Source organism: Mercenaria mercenaria, chromosome 4, assembly GCF_021730395.1.
Source record: "Mercenaria mercenaria strain notata chromosome 4, MADL_Memer_1, whole genome shotgun sequence".
Classification (NCBI taxonomy): Eukaryota; Metazoa; Mollusca; class Bivalvia; order Venerida; family Veneridae; genus Mercenaria; species Mercenaria mercenaria.
In genome coordinates this window covers 64,487,559-64,507,936 of record NC_069364.1, presented here as the reverse complement: position 1 = coordinate 64,507,936, position 20,378 = coordinate 64,487,559, and the positions used below count along the sequence as shown (strand labels likewise).

Genomic DNA, 20,378 nt, shown 5'->3' with positions numbered 1-20,378 from the left:
TTTGAGGCTATTAGGTCAAAGGTCAAGGTCACAGTGACCTGGAACATTTCAACGGTTTCCGGATGATAACTCAAGAATGCTTGAGTCTAGGATCATGAAAGTTAAGGTGGTGGTTGGTCATGACAAGCAGATGACCCCTATTGACTTTTAGGCCAGTAGGTCAAAGGTCAAAATCAAAGTGACACAGAACAGTTAAACGGTTTTTAAACGATAACTTGAGAATGTTTGGGCCTAGGATCACGAAACTTGATAGGGAGGACCAGCAGATGACCCCTATTGATTTTGAGGTCAGTAGATCAAAGGTCAAGGTGATCCAGAACAGTTAAACCGTTTCGGGACAATTACTTGAGCATACTAGGGCTTAGGATAAAGAAGCTGAATATGAAGGTTGATCATGACTAGCAGATAACCTCTATTGATTTTGAGGTAAGTAGGTCAAAGGTCAAGGTCAAAGTGACCCAGAATAGTAGAACTTTTGTGTACCGTGAACAAATAATTTCTGTTCCTTGTGCCATTACTGAATGCAGCAAGGGGAGCATTTCGTGTTCTAGGAGCTCTTGTTTTGTAAAATATACTGTATGTAGGTTTACGTTGATGAGGATCTAACAGACATATTATCACTTCTATTGTTTCGCAAGCTTGGAAGCTGGTTTTATTGATGAATAAAATCATAGGATCATATACTTGTTCCGTCTGTCTTTGATTTGTCTATCTGCTCAGGGACCTATTTGCCATTTTATAGTATGTACCGTTTTATGCTGAGGCAAGTCGGTATCACGTTAGGAATGTAGTCAGAAAACAACATGAACACACTTAGAACTCCGAACGTTCCGAAACTTAGGACCAACCTGGACTCCAGCTTCATCGTATCAATTAACCCAAAATCGGAGACCAGATATTATGTTTTACATAGTAAACAAAGCATAAATTACCCTCCCCCAACCCCCAACCTGTTTGGCGGCCCTAAATATAGTAACCCAAATATGTCTTTAAAACGAAAAGAGACGCGTCTTTGGTTTTTTAGACTGACTCTCCACACTGAAGTTTCCCGGGAAAAATTAGGCCCCACACAGAGAATGCAAGACAAATTGTTGAAACAACCGAAATTAGTCAAATATTCATAACACTGCTTTGTCTTTCCTTATAAAGCATGCAGAAACATATTCTGGTTTCCATTTCTGTACAACGGTTTTGTGCATATCACATCGTACCTGATAAAAAGAACGAACCGAGTCGCCTTTTTAGCTTTTTTGAAAGTCTAGCTTTTTTGGAAGCTAACCCTGTACATTTGTTTATTATATGTTCGAGGCAATGAAAAATGTAGCGTTAACTTTCTAAATAAAACGTTGATATTCTGTTTCACGAGGGAGGCGGGCGATGAGGCAAAACATTTCTGATCAAGAACAGAGATTTGCATGGATGATTTGTTAAATACAGCCAAGCTTACTTGTGGAGGATTGTAAAGAAAACAAGAATTTATTACACGTACAAATATTAGCCATGCACAACGAAAAGAAATTTTCTTGAATCTTATTCATTTTTATTATACCAGAGTTGTTTATACACAATTGTATAAAAGTTAGTTGTTACTACTACTACTACTACTACTACCACTATCACTACCACCACCTCCCTCCCCCACACCACCAACACCGTGGTACCACTACTCTGCTGACCGCGTTGTTTATAATTCAATAGGGTGATGCTGCACAAAGATATTGTACAACAAGTTAAAGCATAGCAAAAGTTCCTTCTAGGGCATATCTGTATAAATATAAAATGATCATCTTATAAATTTTGGTTGCAATGTCTGTTTTATACTGCCAAAAAATTTCAAGTAAGTATTTACGCTAGTTATTTAACATAAACTGTTAAATCCAACAACAAATTAAATCTGTTACCACTTTCAGTAGAGTAAATACGGCAATAAGACATTGACCCGATTGACGATTCGATGCGTGAATTTGTTGCGCATAATTAGAGGGTCGCAATGGGGTTTTTTAGTTGTTTACATTTAAATTTGCTGATATATGTCTATCAGGTCGACTGAATGTATGTTATGTTCTTCAAGAATGGAGGAAATAACATCCTCGGGTTTAGTAATACGTAATCCACGGAACGCGTTCAGTCAGAGAGTCGCCTCAATTAGGAAAGAATAGTCTAACGTCAGATGTTATTTCTAAGGTCACGGAATTTTACTGGCCAACTTGTAATAACAACAGCTTTCGGTATCAGTAGCTCAGTCCAGTGTGACTTATTGAACTATAATATTCCTTCTCAAGAGAAGGAATAATAATATATATGTGCCGATTAGACCATTTTAACAAACGTTCAGCTCAGACTACAGGTTAAATATGTTTTAAAATGCATTTATTTTTTAATCCACTTTGCGTCTAGACACAATGTGTATCAGAATGTGTGTTAATTGAAGGTAAGGGGCCGACCATTTGGTATTGAGAGGGGATGGGGTCTTTGGTTTTGCTTGAAAAAGATATTCTGGCTTCAACATATTGAAAAAACTCTGGCCCCCAAATCACTGAAAAAAATCAAGCTCTAAGTCGGATTATCTCTTCTGTCAATAAACTGAGTTGAGGTAATCGAGCCGTAATAGTGTACCTCCTTTTTGAAGAGAATTCATTTACTATCATAAACCTATAGGGCCATGTTTCGGAGAAAAAAGTTCGAACGTCATCAAATCATAGAAAGAAAGCATTGTTTTACATGAAAATTTAACAGCGTATAAAACATTTATATTATTCTACAAAACCATTGTCAATTTACTGATATATATATTGAATTCTGGAAAGGGACTGCATGAAGGGGCCACATTTCTGGACAGTTCAGCGGCTTTAAAAACACACCATTTTTTTAAAAAGCTGTTACATGTCTTCGTTTCGATGCATTTGCAACATCGTGCGAGTGTTTAAACTTTACATAACTAGGTAAAACATCGTTTTTGACAATTGTTTGCATATTTTTCTTTTCCAATGGCATTCTTATTTAAAGGGGGACAACTCATTAAGAATAATTTAAGTATCCAACTCTGTGGGACAGAACAGTAAAACATGTATTGGACAGGTAAGTTGTTTGTCAAGATGCTGTTCATTTACTAAAAAAATCTGTTGTTTTGTGGTATACTGCTAAACCTTAACTAATTTTTCAGGAGGGCGTAGGTTCAAGCCTAACTAGGACGAAACGCTTTGTTCTTTACATTTCTTTTTTGTAGTAAGTTAAACTGTTTTTACAAGACTTATTATTGATTTAATGTACAAAAATCGAAGTTTTCCATTTGAGAAGTAATTTCTTAGGGTTTAAAGTGAAAGTTACCTCTAAAACAGAAGGGTGCAGGGTTAGACATTAGACATCTTTCAAAATGCTGTGTTATATGCAGTAAAAGCTCGTTTTTTGCATGATTTACTCTTTAGTTTACATATTGTCGAAGAAATATAGGTAAGTTTTACTTTTGTCCCATGGTTATTTTTGAATGAAGAGAACGAAATTTAAAACAGTAACACAGGACTTGGTCATAATTTTTCAGTGTTTGATCTAAATTTCGGTCCGATTAAGTCCTCTTACTTGTGCCTCCCCAGAAAAAAAATGCTATCAACAGTTTTATTTTGTGTTTTATATTGTTAACCAATACTTTGAGGTTTCTTTTATCAAAATTATTGGTAAAATGAATTCTCTGCGATGGTTTTGTACAGTGGTTATCACTTTGAAATTTGTCTCTATTTGAGCTTGAGGAGATATCATAAATGATTTATTATACAAAAGTACAAAAAACAACAACAAAAAAAAAAAAAAAACGACACGGTAAAAGTTGTTTAAAAATTGCAACACAGTGTAAAACAATGTTAACTTTAAGACTGCATCAAGTAAATGCGTTTTTTTAAACACCACTATAACATAAAATATAATTTAAACTATAACTGAATTTTCCTTTTCAGTATTTCTTTAATCGATAAAATTACATAATACTATAGTAAGTCATTCTTCAGAATTATTAGTTGTTCATCTAAAAGTAGTTTGGAGGAGAATTAAACTACATTATGCTATAAACTACGTCCTTCGGGATCACCCATTTGTAATACGTGGCGACTATAAAATGCAATTGATCAAGCTTAGAAAAACTGCATATTTAGCACGCCTCTTCCTTCGACACTTCATCTCCAGTATCTATGAAAAAGGTAAATTCATGTAAATATTATCTCAATGCGGGTCATGTCTCGCTATATACATTTGTTAGTAACCTTGAATGCCTCACCAGGAATTGACTTAATTGTTCAGTAGCTGACAACTTCCCCACTTGTATTGGAGGGCTTAACTTTCTAAACTTTCTAAATGTATGCGCTTAACATTCTTATACATGTACATGTATATAATATATACAAATGTATGTGCTGATTAGACCATTTTAGCTAGTATATTTTCAGCAGTCATGTACTTAAAGAATACTTTGTTCATTTTATCTGACTGCGTAATGAGTTACGTGATTGCCTTGTAAGTCGGTGCAAAAAGCTTATAAGAGCTTTTGTTTCTTGTTAATATCTCCGCCTTTGTAAATAGATAGTACCTGACTACTTGACTTGACTTGACTTGACAAGGGGGTTGCCGTCAGTCGTCACTGAGAACATATATGTCTGTCCCGGAATTCAGACTTGGGAAATCTTGTTTTCTACCTTTTGAACAACCGAAAAACGTAATTACGGATAATATGCAGACTGATATTTCGGATACATAGGAAAAAGTGAAGTCTACGTGATTATTGTCTCTATTACAATGACATAATGGTTTGTAAACTTTTAGAACTTTTACCTCGGTTTGATTAACGCTGCTATAATGTCTGACAGTTCAGTACTGTTTATTAAGGGAAATACGATAACATTAAAAATTTACCGACGAGTGTTTGTATCAACTTCAGAGCATGCTCTCGAGTTGGCCGGAGAATGAATATCAACAAAAAATCAAGCACACGACCCTGTCTTTATTTTTGCCTGAATTTCCGTCGGATACGATTACTAGTATGCTTTGAACAAAAATATGATTTAAAAAAAAAACACATTCTGCAATACTGTTTATTTCAAAAGCTTCCATAGTACAACACTGTTTATTTCAAACGTACAAAACTACCTTAATTAAGATTATGTGCTGTGCGAACAAAACGTTCAGCTGCATATACTGTGGTCAGACTACAGTTTAAATGTTTTAAAACGTATTTATAATTTAATCCAGTTTGCGTCTACACACAATGTGTATCAGAATGTGTGTTATTTCAAGGTAAGGGGCCGACCATTTGATATTGTGAGGTTTGGGGGCGGGGGTCTTTGGTTTTGCTTGACAAAAATATTCTGGCTTCAACATACTGACAGAAAATATGGCTCCCAAATCACTGAAAAATAATCAAGCTCTGAGTCAGATTATCTCTTCGGTCAATAAAATGAGTTAAGGTAATGGACCCGTAATAACTAGGACCAAACTTGTTTTCTTCATATTTCTTTTTAGTAGTAAGTTAAACTGCTTTTGCAAAACTTATTATTGATATAATGTAAAAAAAGAACGAAATGTTTCATCTGATAAGTCATTTCTTGCTGTTTAAAATACATTTTACCTGTAATACAGAAGGGTGCAAGGTTAGACATCTTTGAAAATGCTGAGTTACTTGCAGTAAAAGTTCTTTATTTTGCCTTTACTCTTTAGTTTACATATTGTCGAAGAAATGTAGGTAGGTTTACTTCTGCCCATGGTTATTTTTGAATGTAGAGAACGGAATTCAAAACAGTCTCACAGGACTCGGCCATAATGTTTCAGTGATTGAACTAAATTCCGATTCGATTAAATCCTTTTACTTGTGGCTCCCCAGAAAAAATGTTATCAACAGTTGTATTTTGTGTTTTATATTGTTATCCAATATTTTGAGGTTTCTTTTATCAAAATTATTGGTATAATGAATTCTCTGCGATGGTTTTGTACAGTGGTTATCACTTTGAAATTTGTCTCTATTTCAGCTTGAGGAAAATATCATAAATTATACAAAATTTTGAAAAAAAAAAAAACAACGACACGGTAGAAGGTGTTTAAAAATTGCAAAACAATGTTAACTTTAAGACAGTATCAAGTTAATGCGATTTTTTAAACATTACTTTTACGGGTCGAATACCTTAAGCTATAACTGAATTTTCCTTTTCAATATTTGTTTAATCGATAAAATTACATGGCGGAGCTCCAGCGTCAAAAAATAAGAGGCTAATTTCTGTCATTCTTCACAATTATTTGGATATTTGACAGAAGAAAAAAATAAGATTCTAAAAATAAGCTTTTAGAAGAATAGCGACAGACCACGTGTAACAACATCTGCAGAATCATTCGGTCTGTGTTGGCGCATGAGCCCGTATGTAGGACGACTGCACAAACCAGTCCCTCTGGATTCTGCAAATGTAGCACTAAGAAAGTGGATGTTAGGACCGTTGTTGCCAAGAGACTAAGGTCGCTGGCTTCAAATTCCTTGCATTTCATCGACGTGCCTAAGAAACCTCGCTTAGTTTTTAGAATTCTTCATGTGTGGAAGCCATCCACAGCTCAGTGGTTTTACAAATGTTCTCAATCAATGCCTGGAGGGCCACTTGGGATCTTTCCCAACACCAACGGGGTCTCCGTGGCCGAGTGGCTTAGGTCGTTGACTTCAAATCACTTGCTCCTCTCCGATTCGGGCTCGATACCTCTATTTGGGTGTAAAATTCTTAATGTGAGAAGGCTATCTAGCTGGCAAACGGAAGATCGGTGGTTCTATCCAGGTATTCGCCAGCAACGAAATAATACCTGGAGGGATACCTGGAGTCCGCCCCCACCATCAAAAGCTTGAAAAGTCACCATATGATCTAAATTGTGCCGATGTGACTCTAATCTAAAAAACAAAACAACAACAAAAAAATTAAACATAACACGAAAAATCCATCACAAATGTTGGAAAAGTCGCCATGACCTAAATTTATTTAGTTGTTTCCTTTCATTCTTATAGTGCACATGCACGTGTAGCATTTATCTGTGTTATTCTTTCACGGGTACATATACGTTAGAATATATATTTTAATAGTGGTTAAGTTGTGAACACATGTAAATATTAAGCGAAATTAATTCATTTTTGCAGTTCAAAACCATTATTATACGCTGTCATTTTTATTTTCCCTGTTAGCTATTTATTTTACAAGACTATTGAATGGGATACCCTATAGAATTTTGCTAGACTTGTGTTAAAATTTGTATTTGTATATATAAAAAACAAAAGTGCATAAAATCGGCCCAAATTCTAGCACCTAACCTGTAGATTTAATTCACCTACATTTTAAACCTTTTCGTGTCGTATAAAAACGTATGTTGATGAGTAATCCGTAAGAGTCGGTTGTACAGTGTAGAGATTATACTGCTTATTTACAATGGAAGTGTTTCATAAACTACCCTTAATTTTGCACACAATTTTAACAATATTAGGAATTTTTGTTTCATACTACGTTGTTTTGTTTTTCATCCATTTACGGCGAATAAAACGGAGTTTTAAAGGAGCGAAAGGGCCAGAAAAATGTCATTGGTTGTTCGGGAGCTTTTTTACTGTAAGTAGCCTTTTTTTTTATCTAAAGTGAAACTGACAGAAAAAGTCACGTAGAAATAATATAATACTTTTGATTAGAAAATAATTTCGTATTTGCATGTTTGTTACCGTAGTGGTTTACGGTTTACGTTGAAAAGGTTAATACCTGGGACGAGGTGAAAGAAGTACTTAAGCAATTTGATTGGCTTAAGCAAACTGTTGCCATTATTTGTTTTATTTATGCAGTTCATTCGACAAACACAACGACAACTTCTTTATTTCAAGGACGAGTCTCACGTTTTAGTTCATTTCTATGGTGGCTGATTTCTGCAATGTTTCCATCAGTAACTAATTTTGAAAGCCCTTTTAAGAAATAAGATAGCAACATCCAGAGCAAGTTTTTGATACTTGGTGATTTTCTCCTTTTTGTTGTCATACGATCTGGAGGTCAATACCTGTCTTTAACACTTCAAATACTGTCATATTGTTTATAAGCAGAAATGATGTAGACATTTAAATACTCAAGAAATGATACTGAATTCTTTTACTGCCATTGGTATTTTGTGTTTTCTGGAATTTATCAACGCGCGGGTGAGCAAAGTTTACATAAATAGAAAAAATCAGACCAAAATAATGAGGCTTAAAATAAATGGTTGCAGATTATATATAAGCAAACTTTATTCAGACCCTTATATACTCCTGTTTCAGTTTCCTGCAGAGAGTCACAAACGATTGATGTATTTTGTGGAAATGGCCAACACCTACGGGAGTAAACAAGGATATGTTCTACTCTGGGGCATGTTTCAGAAACCAATTGTTGTGCCCTGCAGTCCAAAAGTGACAATGAAAATATGCAAGAGCAATGGTGAGTGTTGGCTTTGATCAACTGGTTTTTCTAGATGTGAAAAACAGACTTAAACTTCTTCGTTCAGTTTTTATGTTATTGCTTAGATTTCACTATTAGTTAAAATGTACAAGATATAATATCTGCTAGATCTCAACAGAATAAGTTCCCCATATGTTATTACTATGGAACGCCAGAGCTGTTTCTGTTTTATATTAGATGAAAACGAGGTATCTTCTTTAAATTATCTAGAGTAGTATCTTTTAAGATCCTGCTATGTCTTGTTAATTACTGTGTTATCATGATGACTTGAAATGCTATCATGTCTAACGTATGTACTTTATTGTCAGAGTGATTTATAATTTTGTATTCATGTTTTCTGTCCAGGGACGTACTATTTTGTTAACCGACCATCCTGTTTCCTCAAAGTTACGTTCTTTCTTGTCAAAGTGACATACTAGTTTGTCAAACAACCATTCTATTTTCTCAAAGTAGCTTGCTATTATGTCCAGTGTATATACTGTCTTGCCAGAGTGACGTACTATTTGGTTAAAAAATCATCCCTTTTCCTCAAAGTAACATACAGTAACTATCTTGTCAGCGTGACGTATTATTTTGTCAAACAAACATCCTGTCTTCTCAAAGTAACATGCTATCATGTCCAGTTAACATACTATCTTGTCAGAGTGGTGTACTATTTTGTTAAAAGACCATCCTACTTTCTCAAAGATATCATTATTTTAAACGGTCATCCTATTTTCTCAAAGTAACATGCTTTCTCACTTATCAGACAGAAAAATCTCTATTTTTAGCAATGCTGGAAAATCTTATCTCACATGGGTTATCCCACACTCCTGTGACGGACTACTTCATGCACTGAATATTCATATTACTTATGTAAAATAATTAAAAATCAGGTACCTTTATCTTTCCTCTCCGTTCCTTATAGTGTATTTCTCGATTCAAAATTCATTACTTTATGATAAGAACGTACCGGTTACGCTACAAACGATAAAACTAAAGCGGAACTTTGTTATTGTGCGTCACTGAAATGTCACGACGTCACTTCTGCTTACGGACGCCAATTTCCCGCGTTTTAATTAGTTTCATATTAGTGAGAAATAGAATCCATCATTGGTGTTCGGTGAAGATCGGAAATCCCAACCCTCGGGCGCACCGCTCAAGTCTTAAACTCGGCTCAGCCTCGTTTAAGACTTGAGCGGTGCGCCCTCGGGCTGGGATTTTCTGATCTTAACCGAAGACCAATGATGGATTCTCTATATCCTGTCCAGTGTGCATACTTAATTGTCATGGTCGCTTGAGAAAAGAGTACGTTACTCAAGAAGATAATATACACACTGGACATGATAGCATGTTATATTTAGAAAATAGGATGGTCGTTAAACAAAATACCGGTAGTTCGTCACTTAGACAAGATAGTGTGGACAAGAGAGCATGTTGCTTTGAGAAAATGGGATGGCCGTTTAAACAAATAATATATTACGCTGACAAAGTAGTACATACATTAGACATGATAACACTGTATCTCAACATGATAATTCAGTAATTAACAAGACATTACAAGATCTTGAGAAGATGCTATTCTAAATAAAGAAGATACCTCATATTCATCCAGTATAAGACAGCTCCGGCGTTCGATATATAACAGTTTGCCATTTGTCTGAGAGCTTTGCAGTTGACAAATGCATACCCTGATCTCTTGACAAAGATCCATTTTCTCGGCATTTGGCCGGATGCATCGGGTGTTTGATTCATTAAAATATTTTCTCTCTCTAAATTTTGCCTGGTTGGACTTTCTCGATTTTGCCTTCCATTGGCAACATTTTTACCATCTTTTAACTATAAACTAGGGTTTGTAAATTACGGACTTTTTAGATTAAGGCCCACCCAGCTCAAGTCCCACTCTCAAACTAAAATTGAAATAGAAAATAAATGCTGCAGTCCAATAATTTTCAGTTTATAATTGATAGTTTAATAATATCAGACAAGAAGATTCCTTCCATAGGTTATGGTTTGATTTATCTCAGAAACTGCTTTTTGAATAAATTGTTTGTTCGATAGGATTTAACAGTTTTTTTACCACAAATCTGCAAAGACTGTTATATATCAATTCATGGAGGTAGATTTTAAATACTTACAAACTCAACACTAATATTGTCTTGAACTGGAAGACATGCATTCACTCGGATATTTAAAAAGTGAAGCCTTCCGATTTCATGTCAGATACTATAATCTTATTGTAAACATTAAAAGCGTTTCTAATGAATTATAAATCCCGCACAATAACTCAAACGATAACATGTTTGATGATTATGATTGTTTTCTTCATTAAAACGTTTCAATACATAAAAAACACTTTTGTATAACATTATAGTATGCACTGAACTTTTATCATTAACAACCTGATGCATGAGAACCAGAACAATCAAACAATGATATAAATATGCTGTCGTTTGAATCATCGTGCGGGGGTAAAACCTAGGCACTGTGTCCATAAGAACCAAAGTGATATTTAAGTTCGTACATCTACGTAAGAAAAACAAAACATTGTAGACTTGGCTTAGTTTGGAGACCAGTCTGAGTATTCGCTCATCTCATTGGACGTTTCTGAATTGGATCTTGTTTTCAGCCATTCTGAAACTGGTCTCTAAGCTATTAAAGTTTCTACCTGTGATGCCTACATTATATAGGCAAAGGCTTATTGCTTTCAGCTGGTTTTTTTTGTTGCATTGCCTGCATGCAAAGATAAAATGTTAAAGGTCAGTTTGCTAAGATTGTAAATATTCTTACTGTTTTAATAGAACCAAAGTCAAAAGGTCTTGGAGGACCTTATCGGTTCTTACAGCCATGGCTAGGTGAAGGATTGCTTGTTGCCAATGGAGAGAAATGGGCGCGAAACAGACGTCTGCTAACTCCCGCCTTCCACTTTGACATTCTAAAGCCTTACACTAAAGTGTTTAACCAGTCGGCTGATACACTCGTGGTAAATATTTTGTTCTCTCAAAATTGTTTAAAACTCCTGTCAATAAATGTTACATGTGTCATTTTCTTTGGCTGAGTAGACGACTGATACCCGTATCGACATATATTTCATACTTGTTTTTTTTTCTCTCAATTTTCAGAAAAAAATAACTACAAATGTTGAAGCTGGCGAAAGGTTTGAAGTTTTCCAGAATGTATGTTTATGCACGTTGGAAATCATACTGAAATGCGCATTCTCGTACAGTAAGGATGTACAGAACGCTGGGTATGGTAGTCACATGTTTGATACATGTATTACAATATCATTTGTTTCATTCCAGAACATGTTCATTAGATGATCGAAACAGTATCTACCATATTGAGGGCTAAATACTAAGAGAAATGTAAACTTGAAAAGAGCAGAACGGAACAAAAAAATGAAAAAAACAATTATTCTATATTTTGGTAAAAGGTAGGATAAATGCGCTCTTAATCGTTCTTCAGAGTGTAATTATCGCATTCCTTGTATAAATATTTCTTGATTTTAACCATTTTCATATTCAACCAATTAATCAATGGCCATGTTGCATTACAGAGAAACTAATCCATATGTGAAAACAGTGAACAGACTAACAGACGGTATAGAATACAGATTTTTATTTTATGTTTTTCGGTGGTTTATCGAAATATAACGGTGAATTATATCCTGATAAACTCACTGGCCACTCGGTGAAAATTATCAAATCTGATACCCGGATTAACGTCAAAAAGTTTACCGAGCGTACTGAAAGCCGGAAACAATATGACGATGATGTCGTTAAAATGACGTCATCTTTGCGATTCTTCCTGATAAAATTTCCCGCAAATTTCGACATTTAATTGAAATAAACACAACAAAAGTAGAGTTTTAGACATAAAATAAACAGAAAAATTGTTGGTATCGATGTAATATCACGGTAATTTCACTCGTGAACACCAAAAGTTGTAATTTTCACTCGTGGCTGCGCCACTCGTGAAAATATCACTTTTGGTGCCCACTCGGTGAAATTATAACGTGATATTGCACCGAAACCAACAATTATCCTCTATATGTAAGTTTCTCAATCAAATCAAAATATTTTTGAAGATGTCTTATATTAGAATCGGATTTAAGATCAGATTTTTGTTTGTTGGAAAAGGCAAACAAACAACTTTGCAGACATTGTTGCGAGTCATTTTGGCATGACCCAAATTTTGTTCGTGGGCTACAACCTGGATAAAAACGACCAAGGACGATTTATGTGCGGTTTCTTTTCATAAGGTTAGAGGCCACCAATTATTTTCCCATATAGGCTTCCATTATAACATTATGGCGTTTACGGCCTTCCATAAATTGAAACATGTATATTTAATCACATTTCTTTCCAGAACTGTCTTAGTTCCGCCTAAATAACGGACGAAACACACATGAATAGCGATACTTTATTTGAGTGATTTTCACATGTTTGAGATAAGACCCTGTTTACGTCGTTGGCATGGTGGGAGAACAGAGTTTTTTTCAACACGTATCCAATGTAGCAAATATTGTCAGAATTTATAATGAAATACTGGAAATGCAGTAAACAGTTATTTCAGTTTTAAAAAGTAATCACTGCTTTTGTTTGTCACCAAGTTATATTACAAAACAATCAGAATGGACAAACATTACCCTATTCCTGGTAAGTTCTCTGTACTTTTTTGAATTGGTGGTCTCTAACCGTAACCTAAATAGTATAACTTGTTCTGCATATTTATTTACCAGGCACCCCATAACGTTTTTCGATACCGTTTGGAATATAAGTTCAGTGGGGCGACAGTTCAGGAAAGACTGTGAATTTGTGCACTCCGTTGCGGAAGAAATTATCGACAAACGAAGAGATACGCTGGTAATTTATTTGAAAACGGAAATGTGTGACTTTATATGTTTTAAATCTGTATCAAACCTTTCAAGGGCTGATAGGAAGGCCGTGGAAAAGTTGCTAAAAGCAAAATTACAGAAAACATTGACAGTGGTAGCGGTTTTTCTCGGCATTTAAACTTCTCCTGGTGTTACTTAATGGCGTGTATTTTCAACTTTTGTGTCCTGTTCGTTATTTTAGGTATAGAGTCAGATATCAGATTCCGGATTGTAATGTTTTACTTAATATCAACATAAGTATATTTTATTATTCTCTACTTTTATACCAACAAAATCGAGACCTCCTTGCTTGACATTCTGAAAATTGGTATTTTATGTTTATCCTCTTTCTAACAGGAACAGACCGGAAAACCTATGAGTAGTCGGTACATTGACTTTCTAGACATCCTTCTAACCGCGAGGGATGAGGAGGGTCGGGGACTCTCAAGACTGGAAATACGAAATGAAGTTGACACGTTTTTGTTTGAAGGTGATTTGTTTTATGAAGTAATTTTTTTGCATTGAGAATGCCTCCTCAAGGAGGACTTATTAGATACATACGGCTCAGAAAGTCGCTGGTTTGTATCCATCTCGGGTCCCAACCAAATCTGCCCGTGTGAAACAATTTTTGAAGATAAAAACTTGCGAGTTTCAAGTTTTCGTTGCAGTCAATCTAAAATTATCAGCTAAAATTAACACTATTGTATGTTTTGTAAATGCTTTTTTGCATGTTTTTTAGCTACATAGAATATAGCCCGTTTATTCAAAACTTTACACACACATAACATATATACATATATAGATACATACTTCTGAATAAATCAGTGAACAGAGAGAAAAAAACCCCATTCAAATATACATCCGTACGTAATTCAATATAATATGATTATAAACAAAAAAAGAAACAAAAAACAAACAACATTCAAATATACACCAGTACGTAGTTAATATATTATGATTATATGATGATTCGAATTTGAGCATGTAAAGTATGATGTTTTGTTATGAGATAAGAGTCTAAAGGCGACAGAGTGTTAGAGTATGAGTTGGAAAAAAATAATTCAAGAAAAAAGGTAAATAAAATGGTCCAAAGAAAGTAAAAGTATCCTTCATTTAGATCTCCAAAATGTTGGAATGTCGCAATTTATAGCGGCAGCGGATCCCACTTTTTGTTATAGCTGGGTATTTTATTGTGTTTTTCAATTTCTTTCATTGTTTTGAGATAATTAATAAACGATTCAATCCTTGGATTTTGAATTCTTAATTTGCATTTATATATAAAGTATTTTGCTAAGATTATGATGTAATTTATTATCTGTTGAGTTGGAGATTTTGTTTGAGAACCAAATGAAACATTTTGGAAGTTTAATGTATATTCTATACCTTTGTTATTTAAGAACTGTTTGATACTTTACCAAAAGTCTTGTACGAGTTGGCATTCCCAAAAGAGATGGTTCAAAGATTATATCTCCATGTTACAAAAATCGCATAAGCTGGATTCGATTATTTTGCATTTATGCAGAAACTGATTTGTTGCTTTAATCCTTTTAAGATATTTATACTGGAAACCCCTTAATTTTGAGTCTATACAACTAGAAAAAGTCGCACTATATATCATTTTCCAATTTAAATTTTCATAGACACTATTCCATTTAGTTTCAGATTTATTTATTGTCGCTGTGTTTTATTTTCACTAATATTGTTTATATAGTAGTTTATTTATTTTTTAACTTTCTGAATAGTTGCAATGTCTCTGTCCCATTATATTGATTTTCATTTTTTAGCTTTTCCTTCCATTCACTTGGAATATTAGAGACGATCGTATGATAATTAAAGAATTCTGAATTGTTTAGATAAAACCTATTTTGAGCTGTTACAAATGGCAAAAACTTATTTTTTTTCTATAGTCGTATATATTTTTAATGTATTCAACTCCGGCTGTAAACCATTCATTATAGTACATGGTTTTATTTTCATTTTTGATAAAAGAGTTGTTCCATATGATTTCATTCCTTTTTTGAATGTTGAAGAAATGATCAAAAATGTGTCATTGCACTAATGTTTTCCAGGTCATGACACAACAGCTAGTGCCATATCATGGATCCTGTATTCATTAGCGGAAAATCCCGAATGTCAGCGGAAGTGTCAGGCGGAGATTGACGAAGTACTCGGAGACAGTGAAACCGGTGATGTAGAATGGTACGATGCGCAACATTATGGATACTTCTTCTATCACCAAAATTGTGGATATTTCTTCTAGCTTCACTCTAAAAACACATTGATAAAATGGTCCCTCTCGATATGAAATTTAATGCAACAAAATCACAATAAAACTAATTGTTTCCTGTACAGTCTATTGATAAAAATTAAGCAGTTTATTACTTTTGTCAATTTGCAAATCATTTAACAATAACAAACTGCCATCTAAACTTTTGATAGGTCAGATTTAAATCAATTGGAGTACCTCACAATGTGCATCAAAGAAGGTATGCGATTACACGCCCCGGTAACAGGCGTGGCCCGGGAAACAGAACAAGATTTTGATCTGGGCGATAGAGTTGCCCCAAAAGGAACAATGTTCATGATTAGTATGAATGTATTAAACCATATGGAGAATGTATGGGGTTCAGATCACATGGAATTCAAACCAGAACGATTCTCAAAAGAAAATGTCGACAAGATTGAACATTTCCAGTATGTACCGTTTTCAGCAGGACCAAGGTTCGTACATAGTATTTTGTTTATTGTGTGAACATCGCTGCAAGATATTATTTAATGTCTAACAGAAATGTGCTATTTAGGTAACTTCTGGCACACTGCCAGCTCAGTTTATTTGACGAGAACCAAAATCTTGCATTTAGTACATGCCATTTAGTACTTGCCAAAAACGGGCTACTCCCTGTCAATCACTGATTTATAAATGAATATGAAGATGTAGCTATGTTACACCTCAAAATGGTAGCAACGCATTTTGGTAGTCACAAAATGCGTTGCAAGGGTACATATGATGTTTTAAGGATCATGGAATGGAACGTATTTTGGTAGTTTTTTCTACATCAGGGGCTATGCTGGTTTTTACATTAAAAGAGCGAGATAAAAGGAGGGAATGTCTTCTATAAAAATGGTGGGGGAAGGGGTTTGCAGTTCCCCTCCCGAGATATAGTTTTCGTATAAAAACAACCAAAATGTATATTCCTGATCGTTTGAAAAGGGCCTCCTACACAATAACATTGTATTGTTTTGTTGTTTTATTGTGCTATTGTTGTCGGAGGGATAATCCACCGAGATGTTTTAAAGCCTGAAAGTGTTGAATTCTGTAAAACGAAGTATAACTGTGAAGATGACACATGGGTCCTCCACCTACATATTTTTTAAACATCCCACATAAACATAAATGGTGAATTCTGTGCGTGTTTTAGGGGTCTTAGATTTCTCCAGCAAAAAAGGTTTTTTTCTCTTTAAAGGTGACGGGTTTCGAGAGTCCCCATCAAATATCTTTGAAACACAACGTAAAATAATGGTAAAATGTGGTCGCGCGCTTAATGGTATAATTTTCCAAAAACTGAACTCTCTGTCGTTAGATTTATATTTTTATATGGGTGCCTCCAAAACTTGTCCGCTGTCTATCTTGTGCAGTTCTTATCCAATGTTCACCAAGCTTGGTCAGAATGTTAACATCTCGGGCAAGTTCGATAATCGGCCGGATCGTCCCAGTAGTTCTGGAGTTACACCACTTTAATTGCTCAAATTGCAAGTATTGACAGCGTCCGCTCTTTAACTTGAGCAGTTCTTATCCAATATCCACCAAACGTTGTCAGTATGCTGATTTGCTATATATCTCGGCCAAGATCGATAACCAGTCAGATCATCTCAGTAGCTCTGGAGTTATGCCCCTCGAATAACTCAATATTGCGAATGTTGACAGTTTCTGCTCTCTTACTTGAGCAGTTTTTTGTCCAATGTTCACCAAACTTGGTAATAATATTTATGGGCATCCTGTCTAACGAAAGTTTGATGACCTGCAGGAAAAATTACTTCTCTTTATCTTTTGGATAGTTTTAATGTGAGTGTAACGCATTTTGGTAGTGACTACCAAAACTCGCCCGAATTTTGGTAGTGACTATCAAAATGCGTTGCTAATATTTTGAGGTGCAACATAGCTACTAACCAAGTAATTTTCTTTATGTATACGTTCCGCACTGCCAGTGAACGTATCAATAAGGTTAAAGGTATTGCTGTTCGTTCAATCTTGCAAGGACCAATCAGTTAAGATAAAGTCGTTCCTAACTGCCAGCGAACGGATAAAAAAGATAAAGCTACGGTTATTCGTTCTGTCATGTCAGCGAACGAATCAGTGAGATAACTATAGTTACGGTTATTCGTAAAGGACAGGACGAATCAGTAAGGCCAAAGAAGCTGTTATTTGTGCTATGCTGCCATCGAACGATTAGGTAATATAAATGTAACGGTTATTCACTGTTGAATTTTACCACTTTACGGTATTTTTCAGGAACTGTATTGAACAGAACTTTGCAATGAATGAGGAAAAGGTTGTACTTTCAAAGTTATTGAGAAAGTAAGCCCAATATCTATTCTAACAGTAAACATACAGTAGACCTGCGATCCAGTTGCGTGCATTGACTGTCATTTTGAAATGTATTAACACATTTATAATTATTACCGCATTTAAACGGATGCAGACATTTAAGCATTTACTTCTATTGTATGTAAGGAGCGTACGTGGCCGGGTGGTTAAAGTCGCTGGCTACAAATCATTTGCCACTCACCGATGAGGGTTCGAACCTCACTAAGTTGGAGCCTTACTTGGGACGTCGAATTCTTTATATGAGGAAGCAATCCAGCTGGCTTGCGGATGGTTATTGGTTCTACCAAGTGTCTGCCTGTGATGAAATAATGCACGGAGGGGCATCTGGGGCCTTCCTACACGACAAAAGCTTGAAATTCATCACAATACCTATGATTATTTTGGTGCGACTATAAACCCCACAAATTGTATCGCATGTGAATTTTTTCGCCAATATTGTCAAATATGAAAATTTGTCTGCATGATGTCATATTTTCCTTCATATAGTCGTTTACACTGTTGCGTCAATGTTCACTTCTACTTCCCCCAATTTAACTGGCTGATCATCTGAACTACTCCCCCTGCATCCTTGCATCCAAAGTTTGAAGGTTCAGTAACAAAGCTAGTGTCTTTATAATGCTTGCGTTTTTCAGGTTGAATGATATCTTATATTAGTTCTGGATCCTGAACTTCAATGTTAGGACCAATGCTGGGATTTTAATGTAATTTTTTAGGTGTTATGTGCACAAAGCCTAACATTGTACTGGGGGTTTATTTTGATGCCCTTTGCAGAGCTATAGGCTTTTGAATGATTGAATATTATACTAGCTTGTTTGTTCACTATACTTACAATTTGTGTGGAGTACTCAACTGAACCAAACTTTGTCAGAAGGTACAGGAATAAATATATACATTTGAGTGCTTTTGTTTTTGGCATTTTATTTCAATTTTATGTTAAGTCTAATGGAATATTACATGTTTTTATTAAATCTAATGGCGTGACCTTGTTGTACATGAAATCTGATGGTGTATCTAAGTGTGAATTCAAATATTTCGGTATAACTCAGCTTTACATTAAATATAAAGGTACAAATTAGATTTACATAAATTCTGAAGGGGTATTTCAACTTTGCATTATATCTGATGAAATATGTCGGTTTTACATTAAATCTGATGGCGTATCTCAGTTTCACATAAAATCTGATGGCGTATCTCATTTTCAACATTAAATCTGATGGCGTATCTCAGTTTCACATAAAATATGATGGTGCATCTCAGTTTCATATTAAATCTGATGGCGTATCTCAGTTTCACATAAAATATGATGGTGCATCTCAGTTTCATATTAAATCTGATGGCGTATCTCAGTTTCACATTAAATCTAATGGTGTATCTCAGTTTCGTATTAAATCTGATGGTGTATCTCAGTTTCACATTAAATCTGATGGTGTATCTCAGTTTCTCATTAAATCTGGTGGAGTAACTCAGTTTCACATAAAATCTGATGGTGTATCTCAGTTTTACATTAAATCTGATGGCGTATCTCAGTTTCACATAAAATCTGATGGCGTATCTCAGTTTAACATTAAACCAATCTAATGGCGTATCTCAGTTTCACATTAAATCTGGTGGAGTAACTCAGTTTCACATAAAATCTGATGGTGCATCTCAGTTTGATATTTGATCTAACGCAATACTTCAATTTGACTTTAAATCTAAGAGTATATGTAAGATTGACACTAAATCTAATGGTATATTTCAGTTTTACGTTTAGACTGGATCCAGACCATGAAGTAATTAAAAAGGTTTCCGGCGTCATGAGAACAAAAGATGGAATGTTCATGTTTGCTGAGAAACGGAAATGCTGACACTACAATGAAACTTGCGAGCGAAATTGCCGGACAAAATTAGACTGAACACAGTTTAAAATCATTATCAAACCTTTGCAGCTTTAGAGAAAAAAATATGCGGACGTAGTCAGTGTGATTCTGAACTGATGGTGCATAAAAACTACAAAAATGTAATTTCCTTTTATTGTGTTATTCGCATCTCTAACTATCTTTGTATCATAATTCTGCTTTGATTTTTTTTTTCACAAAATTTAGGCTAAGATTTTGTATCTCTTGTATAAAATGTCGACTGAATTATTTTTAATATTTCTTGCATCCAAAGACAAAAATACTCGTCACCAGCGGTTCCATGTATTTTTAGGAAAATTCAGGACTGGACAAGCGGTCATTCATCCAGGCAACCGACAGTTAAAACAACTGGCGACAGTAGACTCATATTAGAAATAAATAGATCTACTACACAGATGTTTTTAAAATAACAAAAACATATAATGATGTAAGAGTAGAAGCCATATCGATAAATAAAAAAATGATCTGAACTGAATACAAACCCTTGATAACCTATGTAGACTTAGCACTACATCTGACTGTAAAGGTTATTTTTTTAAGTAAAAACGTAA

The 20,378-nt window shown here is 34.8% G+C and overlaps 1 protein-coding gene across 1 annotated transcript; it reads left to right on the top strand.

Moving 5' to 3' along the window:
* The first annotated feature begins 7,389 nt into the window (after positions 1-7,389).
* Positions 7,390-20,176, top strand: LOC123551969 (cytochrome P450 4A12A-like). Its single transcript, XM_053542244.1, has 10 exons — positions 7,390-7,604; positions 8,291-8,447; positions 11,249-11,430; positions 11,570-11,758; positions 13,013-13,312; positions 13,681-13,813; positions 15,393-15,522; positions 15,763-16,044; positions 17,834-17,899; positions 19,671-20,176. The coding sequence occupies exons 1-10, from the start codon at positions 7,431-7,433 to the stop codon at positions 19,774-19,776; spliced, it is 1,719 nt and encodes a 572-aa protein (XP_053398219.1). The 5' UTR covers positions 7,390-7,430; the 3' UTR covers positions 19,777-20,176.
* The last annotated feature ends 202 nt before the right edge of the window (positions 20,177-20,378 follow it).

What these genes read in the sequence shown, in the direction of transcription:
- LOC123551969 (XM_053542244.1), top strand. Translation starts at nt 7,431, where the DNA reads ATGGAAGTGTTTCATAAACTACCCTTAATTTTGCACACAATTTTAACA. An exon ending in TTTCATTCCAGAACATGTTC is followed by an intron (nt 11,759 to 13,012) that starts ATTAGATGATCG and finishes ATGCAGTAAACA; the next exon opens with GTTATTTCAGTTTTAAAAAG. An exon ending in ACAAACGAAGAGATACGCTG is followed by an intron (nt 13,313 to 13,680) that starts GTAATTTATTTG and finishes TCTTTCTAACAG; the next exon opens with GAACAGACCGGAAAACCTAT.